Genomic DNA, 21,806 nt, shown 5'->3' on the forward strand with positions numbered 1-21,806 from the left:
TGCATGACTACATTTCATATGCAAAAAAGTTGCATATCAAGTCATAATCATTATTCAGTTCAGCCAGTAAGAACATATACAGATATTTATGGTGTTATCGTTCTAGGTGTAGTATCAATGCATATCATGGTTATCCATAAATCTGTGCTAGTAACCTGTGACTGTTCTTGCTGTACATTTTTGTAAAGTTGGGATTAGAGACTTTTTCCACCATCCTAAACTTTTATTTTGTGTTTAATTCCTTCACCACAAACAAACAAAAACAAAGACGACTGACACCATTTTTGTTTGTTTGTTTTTCCTGTAGATTTCACAATATTGTTGAGTCTTGTGAAGTGTTTTCATTACAATAATCATGTTGTGAAAATCAATACTATGACAGCCACATTTTTTACCTCCTCCAAGGAGGTTATGTTTTCGGTCGTGTTGGATTGTTTGTCTCTCTGTTTGTTTGTTTGTCAGCAGGATTACTCCAAAAGTTATGAACGGATTTCAATGAAATTTTGTGGAGTGGTTGGAAATGACAAGAGGAAGAAGTGATTAAATTCTGGCGGTGATCCGGATCATGATCTCGATCCAGGAATTTTTTTTAAGAATTCTTCACTATTGCGGGATAGGGGGGTGCTTCTAGTTATAGTTTGCATTTGATGTGCCTTTTATGTGCTGACTGCCATAATATTTTTTTTTTTTTTACATATTTTTAGGAAGAAAATGTGCTTTCTGTTGCAGGAAATGGCCTTTAAATCAGATTCCAGCTTTGTCATAAAATCTCCAGTTTACATGTAGTCGGGTGTTTACGTGGGACAAACTGCCTTTGAAATTTTAAGATTTCTAATCTAAGTCAAGCACATTTTTGCACACTTAGCACAACAAATGCATCAAACCTGGAATAAAACAATTTGCGAGCTCCTGCACTAATCTTATTTTTTATATTTATTTACTAAGCTATTATATTCACCTATCAAAGCTGATTTGTCACAGGGTTACAGAGTTTCTGTGAAGGGGTGGCACTCAAAGCTAACACCATTTAAAAAAATGCAGATAAATGTGTCATGGGCCTGGGCCGGTGGCCCAGTGTTCTGAATTCTTTTAGTGATGTTCTATTTTTGTTGCATATTTCTGGTTGTGTTTAGTTTTCTTGCTGTTTAGTTTCCGGGGTTGTGGCTGCTTTTGGTTGTTTTTTGATATTTTGATTTCCCTGCGTTCTGGTCTCCCTGGGTCTTGACCACTTTTGTAATTTGTATCCCTTCCCTTAGGCCTTTGAGTCTAGTTTCCCTTTAGTCTCTCTCCCTTGTGTTGTGGTGTCTCTTGTGTCTGTTATTCCTCGTTTTCTGTTAATTCTGTGTGTCTTGGTTGCTCACTTCCTGTTTTATTTTGGCAGGTCCCGTGTTCACTGTGTGTTGTGTTGAATTTTGCTTCCTCATTATTAGTTTTATTTGTTTCACCTGTTGTGCCCTGTTGTTTCCACTTGCCCTGATTTCCTAGTGTGTGCGTGTATTTAAGGTCTCAGCATTGTTTAGTTCCTTGTTGCGTCCCCGTCTTCTGGCCCTAAATGTCTGCTTATGCTGTGTGTTTTGTATTTCAAGTTTTCGAGTTTTCTTGTGTAGCTGGGTCCCGTCCAGTTTTGGTCTCTTTGAGTTTGTTTAATAAAGTTTAAGTTCAAGCCTCGAGGGTCTTGCATTTGGGGTCCTCTGCCTTGTCTGCCGCAGCAGAACAAGACAAAATGTCATTAGAAAATTGCTTTCCACTTGTTTTCACAGACATACAGGCAATCCTTCACACTCACACCTAACCAGTTAGCCTAACATGCGCACACCTTTGGACTGTGGGAGGAGCTGGAGTACCCAGAGAGGACCCACACAGGCACAGGGAGAATTTCCACGAGCTATCATGCTGCTCACCTACCATCAGCTGGATTAGGCTCCCCCACATGCCCCTGAATGAATGAATGAATGAATGAATGGATGGTTTCTTGAGCAACAGAGTGAATATGTTACATTTGAGTGGTGCAGTGGATAGCACTTTCACCTCACAGTGGGTTCAAATGAACCAGCCAAGTGGAGCCTTTCTGTGTGGAGTTTGCATGTTCTCCCTCTGCCTGCATGGGTTCTGTCCAGTTACTGCGGCTTCCACAGTCCAGAACCAGAACCATGCATGTTAGGTTAACTGGTGGTTCTTTGTTGGCTGTAGGTGTGAACATGAGGGTGAATGGTTGCCTGCTTCTATGTGTTAGCCTTGTGGCATACTGACAACCTGTACTGGGTGTACCTGGGTGTACCCCCAGTATGATGTATTCACACTTAAGTGTGTGCCCTGATACAGAGAGTGTTACATGAAAAATCTAATAATGTTTTGCAAAGTGATTAAATAATTATTTACACCCTGAATTAAAATAACTACCTGGATAATGCAAAAAAAAAAAAAAATAAATAAATGAATAATAATAATAATCAGTAACCACAGCTTTAAATAAATAGTATAGACAACAAATGATCAGTGTTTGCATCCAAAATATAAAGACAGAAGGAGACGGCCACTGAACAAAGAAATACTTTTTTTTTTTTTAAAGTCACTGACTCATTCTCTTCCAGTAATGTTAGGTTACAAGATTAACAGTTTTCTAATAATGACCCTAGTCACCAGCATTTAAATTTAGTTGTTTTGAAAGTCTCATTTCCTTTTAGTGAAGTCACTTAAAGGAACAGTAAATTATGACTGCTGCAGAAATATACCATCGTAACATGATGGAAAATATGAAAAATTAAAAAAAATAAGTCACACTACTTTAACTCTAAATATAACTTTTTCAGATTTGATTACTACATTTCCCATGAAAACAGAAACCTTTATACTGCTGAGAAATCAAAAGTGTGTTATTTACTCAATGTATAATTACACATGAATACTACACGTGAATGTGAGAAATTATGAGAACAGACATGAAAAAATTACTACAGTTTGAAAGAAAACAGCCCAACTTAAAAAAAAAAAAAAAGTTATGTAGTTCATGCTAACAAGCACACTTGAATTAGTGTCTTCATTCATTGAAAAATGTATCTTTTTCCTTTTAAATGTTCACGCTTTTCACAGAATAAAACTATTAGCAGTTTTTCCTGTTTATCCAGCAGGTAGCACCAGGTAACCACGTGATCAAATATCTCTGACCTGTGGTTACTGATAACTACTATTAACAGCATTTCTGTCATTGTTTGATGTTTGCTCCTCTGTCGACTCACCTAGCAACCCAATTTCCCTTTTAAAGCTTTCACAGTAAATTCAGCACGCAGCTCTACAAAAGCAACATCTGTATCAGAGTGGTCTCACAATGCTCACAGCCACCCTCGACCTGCAGAGAAAACAGGAAAATCTACTCTAATATTTAACTTTTATTTGAAATATGATAATTTAACCACTCCCTCCTTTAAGTTGTGACTTTTCCCATCAAAGCTCTGTGACTGTGGCCCACAAGGTACTGAAGTCAGGCCGTTTTTCTTCATGCAGTCTCAACAATAAGTTTCACTTCGTCTGTGGGTGTACTTGGGTGGTTGCATTCAGTGTCCGCTCGGAAATAGTACCGCTGCAAATAAAGGCTGCTCAGATAATGAGAAAAACAAATATCTTGTCAGGATGAATTTTATTAAATGGGTAATAGTATTTTAAAGTCACCTGCCTCTTTAAAACGAGCCCATTTAGTTGATGTGCTGTTTAGAAGTAAAACAGAAACACCAAAAAGTCATTTGTTACGCTGTTTCATTAAAACTGTTTTCACGAAGGGAAAATTTCCCTTCAGTCGTGAACGCGCCGTGATCTCACGCTTAAATGCGCCCGCTGCGCTCCCTCCGCTCTGTCACACGAACGCTCGGATGGAGAGCAGCTTCAGCTGCGATTACTAAACTTCACTGGGCGCTCCTCTGTCTTTAAGGTCAGTACAGTTTTCACTGGTTTCCACGAAGAGTTTTCACAACTTTAATTAATGGCTAGTGTGCGAAAGAAAACATTTACTCTCACTTCAGGCTGAGCGGTTCCTTTGGGTTTTGCGAAACGCCAGTTTGCCGTTAGGTGGTTATTTTTAGAAATACAGAACGATTTAAAATAAATAAATAAATCAGCATTCATTCACTTACACCATAAAAGCTGTTTTTTGTAGTGTTAAAGTTGTGTAAGTGTGTGTGTGTGTGTGTGTGTGTGTTGGGGTTAGTATTTTTAATGGAAGAACGTCTGGAGTCACTTTACACCGTTACTATCGTCATATTTCCATTAAGATAAATACACTACTGCAGGTAAATCATCTCTATAATAACTTAAATGTAGACACTTGTGGATAAACTGGTGGATTATTAATAACAACAACATAATAATAAAAACAATAATAATATATAAACAGGAAGCTGGTCTGGGGGCACCCACTTCTGCATTTAGGTAGTTTGATCCATAATAATAAATAATAAAGTGCAAAAATGATAATATGAAAGATAAGATAAATTAATTTTTATGTGTTTGACACTTAAAAGTACAAGAAAATTGTCATCAACTATATTAGTCCACCTAAGCAGCATTTTAATGTTGGAGGTGATTAAGAGGAAATTCATGAGAGGCTGACCAGTACTGGATTTATGGGGCTGAAACTGAGGTGGGGAAATTTGCTCATTTTCTTCATAAAAATATTCACATAGTTTGTTAGAGTTATGTTGAAATTAGAAAATTATGGTATTATTGTTTAGTTGGACTGTAAACATCTGAGCTTGTAGGACCGGCTTCATGATGATGTGATCTTTTTCTTGATTGTTATGTAAAAAATATAATTTCACATCAGCAGATATTACTCCACCACGACCATATCTGTAATAGGCTAATATTAGCCAATAATATGGGCCAGTACTGTCTGATGGTATGATAGCAAAGGATACATGTACCCATCAATCACAGTAAATACTGTATATACGGTAGCTGCTTTAGCCTATAATGAAGGCATTACTCTGGGGTAGATCTAAGCACAAGTTCATCTTTTAAAGGGAAAGGCTTTAGACCCTTCATTTTACATTAAGTGGCTTCCTTTCACTATAAAATGCCCTGGTTGCTGTGTTAATATAAGCAATACTTTTCACTGATATTAGCTGCTGAGGGTCACATCCGTGTGTGCATTGGTGACGGCTTCAGGGATGCTTTTGAGTGTCAAAGCAGCAGCTATGGTCAAAGGCTTCAGCCACACACACGGACCCCCTGTCAACAACAACAAAGCCCTCCAGCCTCCTCTTTTGGCTGCTTCAGAAAGCAAACACACACTGTGCTTTGATGTTGCAGGGTACAGAGGGTCAGGTGGGAGGCTCGTTAGACTTTGCCCCCCTCTCATGAAGGCTTTATGAAAAGGTCTCCAGCACTGGATCACTCGCACTTGACCTTCTTTGTATCTCCATGTGAGGGTTTGAGGATGGGCGGGGGTGGCATTTGAGCAGCAACAGGTGGTGCCACCTCAGATGGCACCCTGATGCCTGCACACATTACGGTCTGCGCGCTGAGAAAATGCAATAAAGTAAAGTCTGTTTATTCTGTATTCTGGCTGTTTGGAAGTGGATAAACATCAGGCAGAGGAGTGTATCACAGAGATCTGACAGCTTCTGTTCAAAAACAAATACAACAGTGTTCTTATGTGTGTGGGGAAAATGTCTAAATAGCAATCGAAGGGATTACAGCAGCTTTTTTTTTTTAAACAATGACCCCTGTGTTAGTCCTGTCTAAATCCACTTACATTTAGAGTGCAGTTGCTCTGGAAAAAGAAATAAAAGAGGGCAATAATCTTAGGATGCCATCAAAAGTATCAAACTTTACATCAGGTCTAAAGCTGTGCAGTTTTTGGTGTTTTTGAAGTTCATTACGAATGATTCAAACTGCTTCGCTGCACCTGCAGTTCCAGAAACAGATTCAAACACATTTTCACCTTTTACTGTAAATCATTCGGTCGCAGAATTACGCTTCTTTTCAGCATAATAAAACCCTGAATTTGCATTTTCAACACAGCATTGGCTAGAAGACTTTGCTGGTAGATGATTGACTCATAGCACCAAGCCAGTATTGGGAAACGTGGCATGCGTACAATTAATCAGAGGTTTGATCTTGTCAGCATATCTCATCAGATCTAAAGCAACAAATAACTTTCACAGCCAATCGAACCCAGCCAGACAAAGTTTATTCTACATGTTCTACATCTACATCTAAAACTGAAAAAGCAGAAAAACTCTTAAAACTTCATTTACGTTTTGCATTATTTTTATTGGATAAAATCTTAATTTAAAAGCAGACTTTTAGCCTTAATTTAAGGGGTTTAAAAAAAATGATAAATTAATTGAGTTACGGCCATTTTTGTGTCACTTGCCGAGAGGCCAGGAGACACTTTGCCGTCATCCGTCTGTCGTCACGCTTTCAGTACCTCAGTAACTGTGCAACATATTGACTTCAAACTTGGGGATAGATTCCTCCACGTCTGACTGTAGATGTCTTAAGTCAACATATTGACTTCAAACTGCATCTACTAAAAATCTCAGATGAGTTTGAACCTCAGCCACCTTGACTTGAAGGTCAAGGTTTCTGAAAATCTTGTGACTGTGATAACTCGAGAATGACGTCACCTAGGATGTTCAAATATACACCATGGATGAATCTACTAAAAATCTTGGAGAATCTCAGCAGCCCTGATCTGAAGGTCAAGCTCAAAGGTCAAGTTTTTGTTGCGTTGCCTGCTGAGAGGCAGGGAGACACTTAGGGATCACTTTTCCGTAGTCCGTCAGTCAGTTGTGCTTTCAGTATCTCAGTAACTGTGCAACATGTTGACTTCAAACTTGGAGGACAGATTGTATTGAAGAGCACAACTGCAGACCACAGGAACCATAACCCTACCTCCGCCTATACTGGTTTAACCACTGTCATCAGTCTTTCCATCATTCACTCGCCTCTCAGCTGTCTCATCTGTGTATTTCCTATGTCAGATATCTTTATCAATGTTGAATGTTGACAGTTCTACTCCGTACCCATTGACTACGACCACCAGCGACCACTCACCAACCGGTTTGGCAATGTGTATTTTTCCCTAGCAGCCAGTGTCTGCCAGGGGTTGCCAATTTTAATCTTGTGTGACTGAGGCCCAAATCAGTCACCTGTTCTCAACCCACTGAAGACTAAAGCAGGAAGACCTATAAGGGACAGAAAAGCACCACAAAGGAGGAAACTGTGGTGGTAGACTTAAGGCAGTGATTGTCAAGAAGCCTTTGCAGGCAAAGTATTAGGATTTTATTTAATGTTAATCTGTCCGGTAACATTTAAGCCCCTGGAAATAGACGACTGTATATACAAATGGCTGCATTTCCTCAGCAGTTAAATGCCATCATCTAAACCCATATACATCATATACCTGGACCATGATTATGTAAAGTTATAGTTATACACAAACTCAATCTGACTAACCTAATAGCAAAACAAACAAACAAACTTCCAATGTGCATAATGAACACATTGATCTATCGTTTACATTTGAGTCTGGAAAATGCAAGTAAACCTCTGTGCCAATTACTTTGGCAAAAACAGCTTGGAATGAGGTGGGCTCGAAACGTGTAGCTTGTAGAGATGCCCCTCCTTGTGATTTACCAAGTCTGCACTTCCAAGGAAAGCACTGTGGATGCGAACCATTCCTCAATCACAACTTTCACAGGACCTGAGGAAAAAAGGGCTCATGAAGACACGAGTAGCAGCTACTAGAATAACATCTTTGTTCATGCGTCCACTTTTAGAAAATGAAGTACCGTATTTTCCGGAGTATAAGTTGCACTTTTTTTCATAGTTTGGCTGGGGGTGCGACCTATACTCCGGAGCGACGTATATGTGACATTTATAACACATGAACCAAAATACTCCAGCCACTTGACATCTCCGTGAACTGCAGCTTTAAGGCAGTCTTGCGTAACCTGTGGGCGCAGTGGATGATGGATGGAGAGCACAGCTTAACGGCAACTGGGAGAATGCGCCACCCAACTTTCCTGGAAGTCATTGGATGGATCAAGAAAACTTGGGCTTCAGTGACAAACCATCCTGTTGGGATTCAGAAAGGCTGGAATAATTGGAACTGCAGCTGACGACGAGTCTGACTAACGCGACACAGAAGAGGAAGCGGCGCTTCGTCTACGGAGTGTACGGAATTGTTTAGAAGTGACACCGAGGATGAAGAATTCAATGGATTGATGGTTTGGTTAACTTGTTAGTATGTTCTTTATGCTATGGTTATCTGAATAACTTAATGTTACGTTAACATACTGTAGCGATTCTCTTAGTTAGAGAGCGTGTTGATGTTGTGGGATTTCGGACTGTTCGGGAGGTTCGTGAAGGCAGCATGGAGAGAGAGAAAAAGACCGAGAGCTTGCCTGTGTGTGTGTTGCTGTTCCGCTGTTGTAGTTGTGGTTGGCGTGGCTGTGGCCTACAGCAGCCGTTTTTCTGTTAATAAAGACGACCTTTGTTGTGAATATCGCCGACTTTGGAAGTGTGTTTACAACGTTACAATACCGAACACGTGTTCGTTGTGCGTCATGTAGCTGAATGTGCTACGTTAGCATAACGTAGGTGTAACCGTGTTCGTCCTGTTCTTTAATCCATTATTATTTTAAATTGCCGTTCAAGATGGAATTTGTGCTCTGAGTCTCGGATTCTATCAACCCCCCCCCCCCAAAAAAGTGCGACTTATAGTCCAGTGCGACCTATATATGTTTTTTTCTTCTTTATTATGCATTTTTTGGCTGGTGCGACCTATACTCCGGAGCGACGTATAGTCCGAAAAATACGGTACTGCTCTCTAAAACAGATTGCGGCGCATCTTATATTTTTAAATACCGCTTGGATATTCCAGAACACCTCTCGCACTATTTTCTGTGGACAGAAAATCACTGGAGGAAAAAAAACAAACAGCACTGCACACAAACATCTCAACTGTGCAGCATCATGGTTTCAGCTCAGGGCCTGGATAGGTCTCAATCATTAAGAGGACAATGAACTCAAAATTTTATCGTGAGGGGAACGCCGGGGCAGCAGGCAGTGACCTGAAGCTTTCAGGAGAGGTTGAATTATGATGTGCTAAAGCAACTCACAAATACTCATGAGCTTCACCAGTCACGTAGATGGGCCAGAAATTTCTCATCGTTGTAGTGTAAGCCTTATAATCGGCCACAGGAAATATCTGATTGAGGTTGTTTCTGCTAAAGGAGGTTCTACGAGTTACAAAATTCAGAAGTTTACTTACCTGTTCCAGTTTCCACTTATTATTTTGTGTGTTCAATTAATGACTGAAAAATACAGCTGTTTGTGTGCGTGTGTCTGTAACTGTGACTCAGATAAAGACCAGTTTTCAGACCACAATTTATTTTATGTGGTTTAATAGAAATCTTCTTGCAACTGTAACTGAAATGCAGATGTGCTGAGCTCATTGTGCAGCTTTCTTTTATGCAGTTTATGTAATTTAGGGAGGTTTACTTGCATTTTGCATTTAAATAATATTCACTTTTTTTTTTACCTTCATGCAATAAATAAAGCAGTTTCTAACTTAAATTTCACAATTACACCACCATGAAAACTTTCAGCTTTGTGTTGCCTTTGCTGTCCTCGCCGTACCTTTTTTTGAAAAATTCAGAGCAGCAGCTTTTAATGTTTGATTTTGTTTTTCAATCTCATACTTGCTACAGCCCCACCTGTGAGGCTTCAAAACGAAAAAAAAAAAATTTTAACCGCTCAGAAACAGGAAGTGTGGTTATACTGATGTAACGTAAGCACCGGAAGTCTTACTCCTCCTGCATGAACGCAGCCTTTTACAACAGATTCAACCTGCACAGAAAGCTGCGAGGGAGGGCTGCTGCGCTGCACATTTCAAATGTTTGAATCTGAGATGTTAGGATTGTGTGGGAGTGTGTGAGCGCAAGTGTTGGCATGAACTTGCGATAACAACAGGGGCAAGAATATACTGATGAAGCAGTATAAATTTACAAAACTGTGTGTAAAGGGAGGGAACTACTTATTATAACAGGAGCTGTGGTAGTTTAATCTTCACATCACTGAGGTTTGTTCAAACTGAAAGTCTATAAAGTCTTCATAAACATATTAAAAACAGCTGCGTGATAGTTTCATAACACGTGCTTAACATTATCAGTGTTCAAGTTATCAGGATGTAGGACTTTGGAAAAAAAGTAAACTTGAACTAAAATGCTAATTACTCTAAAAAGTGTGAAAGAAAATTGAAAGTGATACAACAGCAGTTTTGCTCGTTTCTTGAGCTATTTATGATTGTAAGTAGCCTACAGTATATTGTATCCATTTCTGCCCAATGGTCCATGATCAACAATATTTCAGCAACTGCCTTTTGTAGTTATCAGTCTGTAAAGGAAAGAAATGTCAGGAATTCACATATTTGTAACTGCTGGGTTTGTTCATCCCAGACTGAATAGTTCAGGGGTCTAAATGGAAAGGTGATGTAATAAGCAATGGAACTTATACGGCCACTCAAACCAAGATAGTGCGAACAAACCGAACAGTCGGCACAGCACAGAGTTCAAAGAGGCCACAAGGTTACTGAGCGTAAAGTTAAACTTAGTTTACTAACAGCACCTCAGTATTTTATTTAGTCTCTGGTTTTTTAAAAAAAAAAAGAAAGTGTTTTGGCTCCTAAAATACTTTGGCAGTCCAGAGGCTACAGTTAAACAACTTTAGAATACATTTTGAGTTCTTGATTGTGTTCATGAATAGTTATTCTCCTTTTAGTTCTGATTTTCAGGGGAAAATATATTGCTCTGTAGTTGCTTAATGCTCCACTTTGTTCAGCATTATTCTTGCAGACTTTTGGGGGTGGGGGTGGGGGGTTCCCCAAAAGCTGGCTGCTTTTTTTAAATATTTTGCAAGTTGAGCATTTTAACAAAATGCTAAAGTGACAACAGTACAATGGGGGCACTGAGGGAGGAAGCATCACACTGGGAGCGACTGAAGTTTGGGAGAATATATTTGCAGTTGTTATCGTCATAGTGACAACAACCACTTACTCAAAAGGGAAGTTAGAGCTTGGATTAGAAATTGGCACGACACAAAGTGCCTGTCATTAACCTTTGTTTGCATGCAGCAGCATTATACACAGTTCAGTTCAACAAGCTTGATGTCGCCCTAAGAGATTTGAAGAATGTTCACCTTGGTCTAAAACTTTACGTTCGTCACTGCTATCCAATCACAGTGGAGGAGGGGCGGGACGAACAGAGCAACCAAAGCGCTTTTGTGTTCAGCTGTTTTAGTCTGCCAGCTGATGATGAGCGTCAGGTGTCGAGTTTGTGGGATATTTTGAGATTTGTGCTGAAAGATCAGTGAAAGTGACCCAAGTACAAAATAAAGCTTCATTCAACAAAGCTTCACAAAATAAAAAAAACAAAGCGAGAAGATGCTAAAATGCCTCGCTGCAGAGCTGGGAGGTAATCATATGATACACAGTGTAAATCTAAAAAATTATTGATTTGGAAAGTTCCAGCAACACAACAAGACAACAAAAAATTATGGATGTGCCACTCTTACTGTCTTATATCATATCTGACGTAGTGTAGGTTCACCATATTAATAAGGGACAGTAAGTTTTACAGTAAAGAAGGTGACTATGCCAGTTTCTGATGAGTACTGCAGACTCAGGCGTGCGGGGGCATATATTCCACATCTGCGTTTAGTATTTCAGCTCTATTAATAGTCCCTGACTCCTCTCCACCACTGGGACTGACAGTGACACACACACAAATACACAAAAACACACACACAGCCCTTCAGCAGGCCTCAAATGTCGGATCAGTCTTGACCAAGTCGAACATACTGCAGCAGCAGTAGAGGAAGTGGTTTAAGGGTGTTGTACTGTAATAATTATTATACCTGATCACACAAAACAATAAACGATTATTTGTTTACGAGCCCCAAAGATGTGGGTAGCTGTTTTTAGGTGCAGTTATATTCAGCAGGCTGCTTTTTTTTTTTTTCTTTGTATCTTGTTGCGGTGCTTTAGGTGTGACGTTCTGCAGTGTGCGTAGTTTGTTGTGTTTTATCAGGGAAGCGTACACGAGAAGAAGTTTTATTGTTGAAATGGTTTTAAAACTTGCTGTGACAGCCAGCTGGAGCAGCTCCAATTTACCCGTTTGCAGAGAGAGTGGTCCTGTGGTTGGGGTGACGCGGGTGATGAAATATCTGTCTCTCTCTCTTCCTTTTTACAGGTTCTTTAAAGTGTTGAGGGTGGAAAAAAAAAAAAAAACTCCCTGCCTCCTCCCCTCTGCCAGCCCCATCTTTCCTGTGGAAGAAGAGGGGCAGTTGGTGTGCGCTGCGGTGGAGGAAAGGTGGTTCACAGCAACACGGGAGCTCTAAAATCTGACAAATCTCATCTGTTTCACATCCATTCAAGATAAGAGGGCATCAACCCGGGCGCTCCGTGGAGGTTGTTTGGATATTTGAGTGGAGGTCAGACGGTAAAAGTCCGCAGACATGTCGCCTTTCCTGCGGATCGGATTCTCCCACTTTGAGATGGATCCTAGTCTGGCTTACCATGAGGAGGTGCTGAACCCATACTGCGCTGTTTATATGAAGGAGGCCATTGACACAGGTTAGTGACTGTAAATAATCAGTTATTGATGATCATTTTGATTAAAGCCCATTCAATTAAATGACAGGTTGAGCAAAGCGAGTGATGTTAACAGGACTAGAGTGGAACTGCCAATGTGGCCAAGTCTCTGTCCTCGTGTGGTTGTTAATTACATGATTTTATTTATGCAGTTTATGAAGATGGTAGGATTGTAGATTCAGAAGACACTGAGGTCTAAGTGGTCACTGTTGATGACCCCGAACTCTTTTTTCCCCCTTTTTTGCTCCCTGACTGCCAAAATTGGGAGAACAATTTTTTAAAAAGGACAAGACTAATATATTCTGTTAGTATAGGGTTGTTTTAGGGTTACAGGATTAGGGTCATCATCAGTGACAACTTAGACCTCAAAGGGTTAAATTACATAATGAGCTGGAGCATTTTGGTGATGGCACCATCCCTGTTTTTAATTTTTTGGAGTTCAAAGATTGGACAAAACACATAGTTTGAAGATTTTATACATTTGTTGGCATATTTCTTTCTTTTGTAACATGTAACCTGTGTGTGTGTATATATATATATATATATAAATAAATAAAAAAGAACCAACTTTTGGATCTAAACTTTATATTTAATAGGAAATATTACAAAGACAGCTTATCAAACGTACCGGCCGTCCATGCTTGAAATAAAGTGTGACAGTGAATTAGTTACCACTGTGCAATGTAGCTCATCTATTTTAGCAACACTCTGGAGGTCTGAGCGTTTGCTGTCTAAAGTGCTGCAGGCTCGATGCAGGATTAAAGCTGTTCAGTCTCTTTGTCTACTGAAACACTTTTCAAGGTCTGGACTGCAGGCAGCACAGTTTATGTTAACTCTTTTACTACAGATCAGTGCTGTTGTGCGTATTGATGGTTTGGCATTATCTTACTGAATTAAGCAAGACCTTTCCTTGAGAAAAAAAGTTGTCTTACATGCAGCATGTGCTGCTTCAAAAATATCAGTGCTGCCTTCACACATGTTAAGATACCCATGCCATGAGCACCGATGCACCTCCTTACGGTCACTGATGTAGGCTTTTGAACTGTCCGCTGACGGCCCCTCTTCTCTTTAGCTCTGAAGATCACATTTTCCCCCACTCAAAGACTCGGGATCTCACAGACCTTTTTATACCTGATCGTGCAGTCTTTTTATATGTTGTCTTTGCATTATTTCAAGTCAAGTATCGAATTTAAATGACTGGTATATCACTTTGCATTCCGATTTTATTCCATTTCCCGCAGCATCGCAGCCCTTCTGTAAACAGGGTTGGTCTTCAGAACACGACACCTCACTGGGTCTTTACTAGAAAAAAATATTTTCCATGCCACACAGGAAGTTCAGAGAAGCAACAACAGTGTGCGTTGGGAATAGAAAATTTTGACTATGATTACAGTTTAAAATGCATCACTGATTATCTGTATTTTTATAGTGAATCAGCTTTGTTTACTTTCCCTTTGAAGGACTTATACTTCAGTAAGTCTTCCTGGCTACGTCTGCAGAATCTGAGGCACTGGATGGCTCATATAGCTGGAACGTTACATGTTAAAAACTCTCAGAAACAGGTTAAATTAGTGCAAATGTCAGTGCCCAGTGTGATAAAGACTCACAGCAGAAATCTTAGTTCTGCATCTGGCTAAGTTTAACCACTGGTGAATATGAGTGCAGGATAAAGTTAAACACAGTGTGTGACTGAGAGGAAAAAGTATTCTGATTCTGATTCTGACTGAGAGGAAAAAGGAGGGTCCTTATGTTTCTTTTCCTCTTCGATGTAACCGCAGCGCTTGTCCTACAGCGTAGCAGAGATGAGACTCTGTATGTGTGTTTCATTTGCACTTTCACCGGGGAACTAAATGCAGTTTACTTTTGTTTCACTTTACCTTTGACCAAAATCTTTTTTCAGGCACGAATCACAAGAAAACAGTGGACACGTCATTTACTGATCTTATGATCTGCTTACTCTGAAAAACCCACACTGAGTGAAGACATCCACTGCTGCATTGCAAACAGTGCTAGATTTTATGTCCAGAAGCCGTTCATCACATTAAACAAGCTCTAGTGTTTCCAGTGTTCGTGACAAACATATTGCTCACTGGCACCGAAATGAAGAGCCGATGAATTGGAATCATTTGAAGCCTTGATAGACTTCATTCTACAGGAGCAGACGTGAGTTATTTGGCAGAGAAAAGCTTACTTTTGGCCAGTCATGCATACCGTAATGCCAATGCTATTTTTGAAAACAGTACCATAAGAACAGAAAGTCATGGGGCTTTTAAGTGTTACACTTCTGTGTGACTTGCACTTGGCAGAGTCAGAAACAGAAAGCGAGCCTGAACACACTCCACTAAAGATGACTTCAATCACTTTTATTTGAAGATGAAATCAGTCACAGTGAACCAAAGTGCCTAATGGGAGTTATCTTTACTTTTTTTTTTTTTTTTTTAACCCGAGCTGAGAAAAAATACCCATATTACTTCATATTTTTACAGATATAATATATAAGATATACAATAAGCATAAATTTTTTTTATGCAAAATGGGTAAGAGATTATAAAAGATGGTTGGTTTGAGCATTTGAACTGTGGCCGTGCTGTGTTTTGGATGCAGAAGTCACCACACTTTTCAGATGAGAGGCTTGAGTGCCGTGCTATCTAGTTTAGTTGGCGAGGTGCATCTATAGACTGTACAGGTGTATAAATAGATTGCACAGATATAGATACATGTTAATTAGTGCTACGTAACAGCAAAATAATTAAAAAAATCCTCACCACAGATTTCTTTGATGGGCTGTTAGTGCAGTTAACCACACTATTTTTAATCAGATTTACTTTTATGTGTGATTAAAGGGACCAATCGTCCATTGTCTAAAATAACAGGTGTACTGCGACACTCATCATGTCTGCAATATAAATGACTGTTTGGTAGTTACCATTAATATACCGTATGTATCATACTATTCAGATTTTATGTATATAAATTAGATGCTATTGTCATGAATTTAAAATGATATGCTTTTATAATGGTGTTATAAATGTGCACAAATGATAAAAATTTGTCATTTTAGTTTGTTGGTGGGTGGTTGCTGATGACATAATATCTAATATAGATAAAAACCTTCAGGTGTGCCAGGTTTGGTTGCTCAACTGCAGTTTTGCGCATTTCAGTTTTTACCTGATTTATGGTCTCAGTCACTGGTTTCAGTCCAGGTAGTCTAACTGAACACGCAATGACCCCCGCTAGAGTAAGAACAGAACAATAAAGCAGAGATGACAACTGCCAGAAACGGGCTGCAGCAACTACATCAATACTTTTATTTTTATATATATATATATATATAGTGTGTTTTGTTTATGTTAATCAGGGAGCAACAATAGGGCTCTGTGGAACAGATATTCATTCTTAGAAACAAAGAGAAAACTGGTTCGTTAAATTAGCTCATTGCTTTCTTAAAATTCTTGTGAAATATGTTGACAGTGAGACAAAACACAAATGTACGCAAATGTAGCCAAAGGACCAAAATGACAACAAAGAGGTAAATCAGCAGAGTTGCAGCACTACTTCCTGTTTTTGTTTCATGAGATATCTCGTCATGCATTCATGGAAACTCTTGTTTGACAGCTCATTCAAACTGTGGGCCATTTTTAGTTAACTTCCACTTTTAGAATATTATTCAAATGAAGAAGCAAACCTGATGAGTCAGGGCCTCGAAGCTCAAACACTGCAGACATTTGTTTTATTGGAAGGCCTTTTTTTTTATTTATAAATCCAATTCAGTGTTTCTGTGTGTTGTTACCAGCAGTACACACAGAGAGAAATGTAAACCTGCTTGGTGTTTTTTCAAAGAACACAGGAACTGACTGAGACACCTGTAAGACACTAAAACATCACCTCACACTTTGCATAATGCTGTAAGGAAACTTTCTTTAAAAACAAAGAACAGTCTGGTGTAGCCTGTGTGTCTGGGAGACAAACACATTCCCCTCTCTTTGTGCTGTAATCAGCACAGACAGCAGCTGGCAACGGCGAAGGACAGAAAGGCAATGAGCCGATGAGATGGAGGAGGCAGTGGATCACTCTGGGAGTAAAAAGCTTAGGGGGCTTTATTGTTGAAACAGCAGGATAGCATGTGGCTGTTATGCAAGTGGATATATGGGATGTTATTGTAGAGAAAAATCAGCAGATGTGAATTATGAAGCCCCCCCCACCCCACCCCACCCATATGAAGCAGTTGAAAATCTGTCAGACTGAATAATGAGAAAAACCTGCTGGCAGAGTTGTCAAAGACTCAAACTAAATGTGAAGTTTCATGTCTAACACTAACATTCACAGGGGACAAGAAATGTCATGAGTGTGTGTGTAAATAGCAGCTTGAGTGTGACACACTATACGTTCATCCTGCCCAGATTCCCTCGTGGTGTTGGTGTCACCTCTTGAATAAAGTCTTCTTCATCTTCACAACATTATTGATTAAAATTCACAAGTTAAATGTGTGTAGGGGAAGGACAGTGATTGTTTACACTTCTGTTATTGGAAACACAGTGACCAGATCCCCACACACTAAATGTGAGGCAAAGAATGTGGGACACTAGATTTAATTAGATCCAATTCCTTTTATCGTCATTACAGAGAGTCCAATGAAATTTTGTATTATATGTGCTCACATGTATGATATAAAATACAATAGAGCAGCTGAATTATTGTTTTTACATTTGGAACATAGACGTTTTCCTTGTAGGCCAAACTGGAAGCTAGTATCACCCCTAAGAGTCAATGGGATTTTTCCACATGCTTTTCCAACACTTTGTTCAGCAAGATACCCTAAATGAACAGATGCCACTTTTCTGTTATTGAAGCATGAATGCAACTTCAAGAAGCAAAACCCAGACAATGTGCTATAAACAAAAAGACCACACACACGAGTTCAACAGCTTCACTGCAAAGCTGCTGTGTTCACCTACATACGTGACATTAAAGGTTCCCAACAGCTTCATCAGAACCATTCAGCTGCTTGTTAACAGCCTCTGGGACTTCACCTAGTAGCATTAAAATTCAAGAGTGGGTTGCAGAACAAATGGTGCAGTTGTCTAAAGCATGTGTTAACCACAGATTGTATTTCAGTCATCTAACTAAAAGGCTGTCCAGAAAACCTTTTGGCCTTTTAAGTACGATGTAAGTAACTTAAAGCAAAAAAATGATAACTCAGTTCTGGATGTTAGGAGTGCAAGTGAAAACATGAGCAAAGGGATAAAAATAAAGTGGGTCATCGGGTCGCCCCACCGGTGCTTTCCATCTTTTTTTTACTCTTCATTCTCATAAACGTGCCCATGTAGATTTTTGTGAAATCAACAAATACTTTTTCCTCTTTAAAAACAAAGCTGAACATTACAGCTAAGCACTGTTTGTTTTTATCTGCTCAAACAAGAGTAAATCATGCGATTATTAGGGGCTGTTTTCAGCAGCAGATTAATCCACGGCTGCTAATCTAGTCAGCATTTCTGGCAGCAGGGCAGTGCATGAAGGATAGAGTCGAAATGTGCTTAGGCGTTTGTGTTTACATGGCAATAAAGGAAGAGTGCAGCAGCGTGGGTCACGTATGTGTTTCTTTAATAGTTTCTGGACAACAGTGTAGCTCTGTGGTGTAGACAAAGACACTATTTCTGCCATCAGAAAGATTAATTTTGTCGGTGCGCATTTTCACTTTGAAAGTCAGTGAAAATCACCAAACTGATTCGTCTCATTTGATCTCTGTTGCTAAGAAAATGTTCAAAAGATTTCCTGGCAATAAAGAATTGGTGTTTATTTCTTGCTTTCTTCACAGAGAAGGGTCAAGTGTACAAGCAGAAAAAGCCCACCATGTATCCCCCCTGGAGCACCACGTTCGATGCACACGTCCACCGCGGGCGCATCATGCATGTGATGGTAAAAGACCGGACAGCCGAGCTCAAGTCTGAGGCCACGGTGGCTCTGGACTCGCTGGCGACGCGGTGCAAGAAGGAGAACGGCAAGCTGGAGATTTGGGTTAGTGCAGCCGGATGGATTGATGCATGTGTTTGTTTGAAGTGACAGACCAGCTGTTTAGTTACTCTGGGAAAAAAAAAAAACAGAAAAAAAAAAAATCCAGATGTGCAAGCACACACACGCAAAAAAATGTAAGCGTTAATCCTCCTTTAATTTATTTTAAAAAATGACACGTTTTTTGGTAATAAGCATCATCACCTGCACTGCACACAAAACCCTAACAGCTTTTAAATCATATTTAGAGAAGCCTCAGTTTAATTACTTTCATGATGGCTCTAATCCATGTCCTAGTAGGCAATGTGAATGAGCAAGCACACATAACACCAGCACCAAGCAACATCTGTGCTTCTCCTGCTATGAACGCGTCTCTCGTTTGTACACTTGGAACAAATCAGGACCACAAAAACAAAAGTAAATATATTTCCAATGCAGGAAGGCCCAAGACTCACATGGTAAGGGTCAGTTACATCTTAAAGGGACTGTTGATGCCCAAATCAACATGTTTGCATGGTTGTCCTATAGACTATATTTAGACTATATGACTGGATGACTATAAGACTGATATACTCCACCACGATATCACCTGTTGGTTTCTGAATGCTGCGTTATGCAGGTTTTGTGTTTTTGCCACAGATGTGTTGGTTTTCTAAAATAGGGTCAAATATGGATATCCACTAACGCGGCTAGCTTGGTTAGCAAACTGTATCCATAACCTATATGGATGTAAATCACAGACACAGACTAAAGCCTTAGTCACACGGAGACCAGTTGTAGTGACCAATGTAAGCATAAGGAGGCATAGTATACTTCTTTGTGACCAATTTCACCTAGTGACAGCAACCAACTCCTCCGACTTGCCAACCAGTTGGGACCAGTGGTTTCTAGGAGGTCACCAACCAGTCTCTAGGCCTATTTGACTGAGGCCTAATTAGTGCCAAGTAAAATTAAAATAAAATATTAGAATTTCTCACCAAACAAGAGCTTACTGGATGGGCTGCACCACACAGCAAACCATATTATTTGTGAGATAAGTGTAATTTAATCGTCCCAAAAGGCATCAACGGCACATATGAGGCAGAGAGGTGAAGTTCAGAGGCTTGAGCTAGCTGAGGTGTGGCCTAAGAGGCAGACAGCAGCTGAAGCCACGCACCTGTCATTCAGAGTTGCCCCACCCCAAAGTTCAAGCGTTAACATCCAAATAGCTGAGGTATAAAAAGAAGGCACCCCCCCTGTGTAGTTTTTATATGGGAGGAATCAACAGAGGCAAACTATTTTCACACAAGGCTGCAAACACGATTTTTTTTTTAATGTCATATGTTAACATGGGCGTCTATGGGGACTGACTCACTTTTGGAGTGAGCCTCAAGTGGCCACTGGAGGAACTGCACTGGGGTTTGTTTACATGATGGTGTCTTTTTTTTTCCCCACCCATGGAGATTGCTGCTTGGTTTTGCATGGAGACTATCCAAAACGACTCTTTTGTGAGTTGTTACATCTGCCAACCAAAGGAAGCGTGAAGAGCAAACATCACAGCTCAGCCGAGGCAGGACTTCATTAATGTCTTCATCTTGTCACAGCTGCCACAGGCACTGTTTTATTTATTTATTTTTTGTCAGGGGTAGATGCTCGCTTACTTCTGCACAGCGATACATTAGTTATTAGTGTACTTAAGTAGAAAGAAAATAGTTCCTACAAGAAACTGTCCAAAACAAGGTTTGTGGATTTAAACATTTCTTTTTGGAAATGTGATTTGGGGCTAAACTGGTCTTTAAATTAGATGAAGGTCATTGGGGGAAATTTGCTCATGCTAATTACCCTGTGATTTGTCAGTTTACTTTTAACATTAAAAGGGAAAGTGAGATCACTTCCTGGATAGACTTGGCGGTGAGTGACTCAAGAGGCTTCACAGCACAGTCTTAAACCAAACTAAGCATCAAACACATGTAAATACATGACTAAAAATCAAATACACTCCTCCAGCCTGTTCATTATGCATGCTTGTACGTGCCAGACCGTCTGCATGTGTCATGTCTCCAAAGAGCATGACATGCATGCGTCATCCTCCTGAATCCACATCCTTCCTTTCTCATTCTCTGTAATTCACGAGTTTCTCTCCTAAAATATCTTTTTTTTCTGTTTGTTTCTGTCTCCCTTTCTTCTTTTTTTGTTTCTTTTTGTCTTAGTTGGAGCTGAAGCCGCAGGGACGCATGCTCATGGAGGCTAGATATTATCTGGAGAAAAGTGGTGAGTGAATCAGACCTTCAAAGCTCAGATTGCTGCCCCTCAGTAGTTATTTACTGAATTCACAACCAAGTGAGAGCAAATGTTGTACCAAAATCAGATAAAATTACAGTGAGAGTTAGAAATAATTCACTCCTCATAAACTTCAAGATCCTCTGTAGATTCATGACTAAAATTATGCATGCATGAAGGCAGGAAAGTGCATGCACATTGTTTTTTTATTATTTATTTATGAAGCCATGCACACGCATAGGTCTCCTATATAAATATAAATTGTTCCTTTCCATCTTTACTAATGAGTGAATATAGATGCTTCAAATTAAAGATGATATCAAGGAAGCAGCACAGTTTTCCTCATCTAGAAGTTGGGAAAAAGGGAAAATGCAAGTTTGCTGGTCAGAAATGTAGATTTCAGGATGGATAATTATCTCTAACAAACACACAAACACACATGCAGTGCTGGGATCTCAGGCAGCAGCTGAACAGCAACTTCTAGTTCCATAAAATCATCCTGACAAACAGATTTGTGTGACGTGGTTTGACTGTGCAGAAAGATTTCAACACGAGAAGAAATCTCACTGAAACACACTTCAGCCATTAAAGTCCAGGAGTTTTGAAATCTGGCTAAATTAATGTATAATTGATGTGAACCAGCTCATTCTCGTCCCTGGGGCATCAAGTGCCCTTTTTTTCAAAACCGCTACTGTGGCTTATTTGCACACAAAGTGTCCTTTAGTGTTTGTGCCCTGGCACACTGGATTATATCATCTGTGGGGAGTTTAATGCCTGTCATTAAACTTAATAGGCAACTGGAAGTGAAACACACACAATGTAAACAGTACATATAAAGTTTACACACTACATGCTAAGTAATGACTAAACAGGCTCAGGTGAAATC

General features: G+C 39.7%; 1 protein-coding gene across 1 annotated transcript in view; it reads left to right on the forward strand.

Moving 5' to 3' along the window:
• The first annotated feature begins 3,870 nt into the window (after positions 1 to 3,870).
• The window catches only part of prkcq (protein kinase C, theta), a 28,934-nt gene continuing 10,998 nt past the window's right edge, over positions 3,871 to 21,806 (forward strand). Inside the window, exons 1-4 of the mRNA XM_030720339.1 lie at positions 3,871 to 3,922; positions 12,252 to 12,634; positions 18,468 to 18,667; positions 20,851 to 20,911. Of these exons, the coding sequence (XP_030576199.1) occupies positions 12,517 to 12,634; positions 18,468 to 18,667; positions 20,851 to 20,911 (379 nt within the window). The 5' untranslated portion in view covers positions 3,871 to 3,922; positions 12,252 to 12,516. The remainder of the gene's footprint in view (positions 3,923 to 12,251; positions 12,635 to 18,467; positions 18,668 to 20,850; positions 20,912 to 21,806) is intronic.

This window comes from Archocentrus centrarchus, chromosome 23 (assembly GCF_007364275.1).
Source record: "Archocentrus centrarchus isolate MPI-CPG fArcCen1 chromosome 23, fArcCen1, whole genome shotgun sequence".
Classification (NCBI taxonomy): domain Eukaryota; kingdom Metazoa; phylum Chordata; class Actinopteri; order Cichliformes; family Cichlidae; genus Archocentrus; species Archocentrus centrarchus.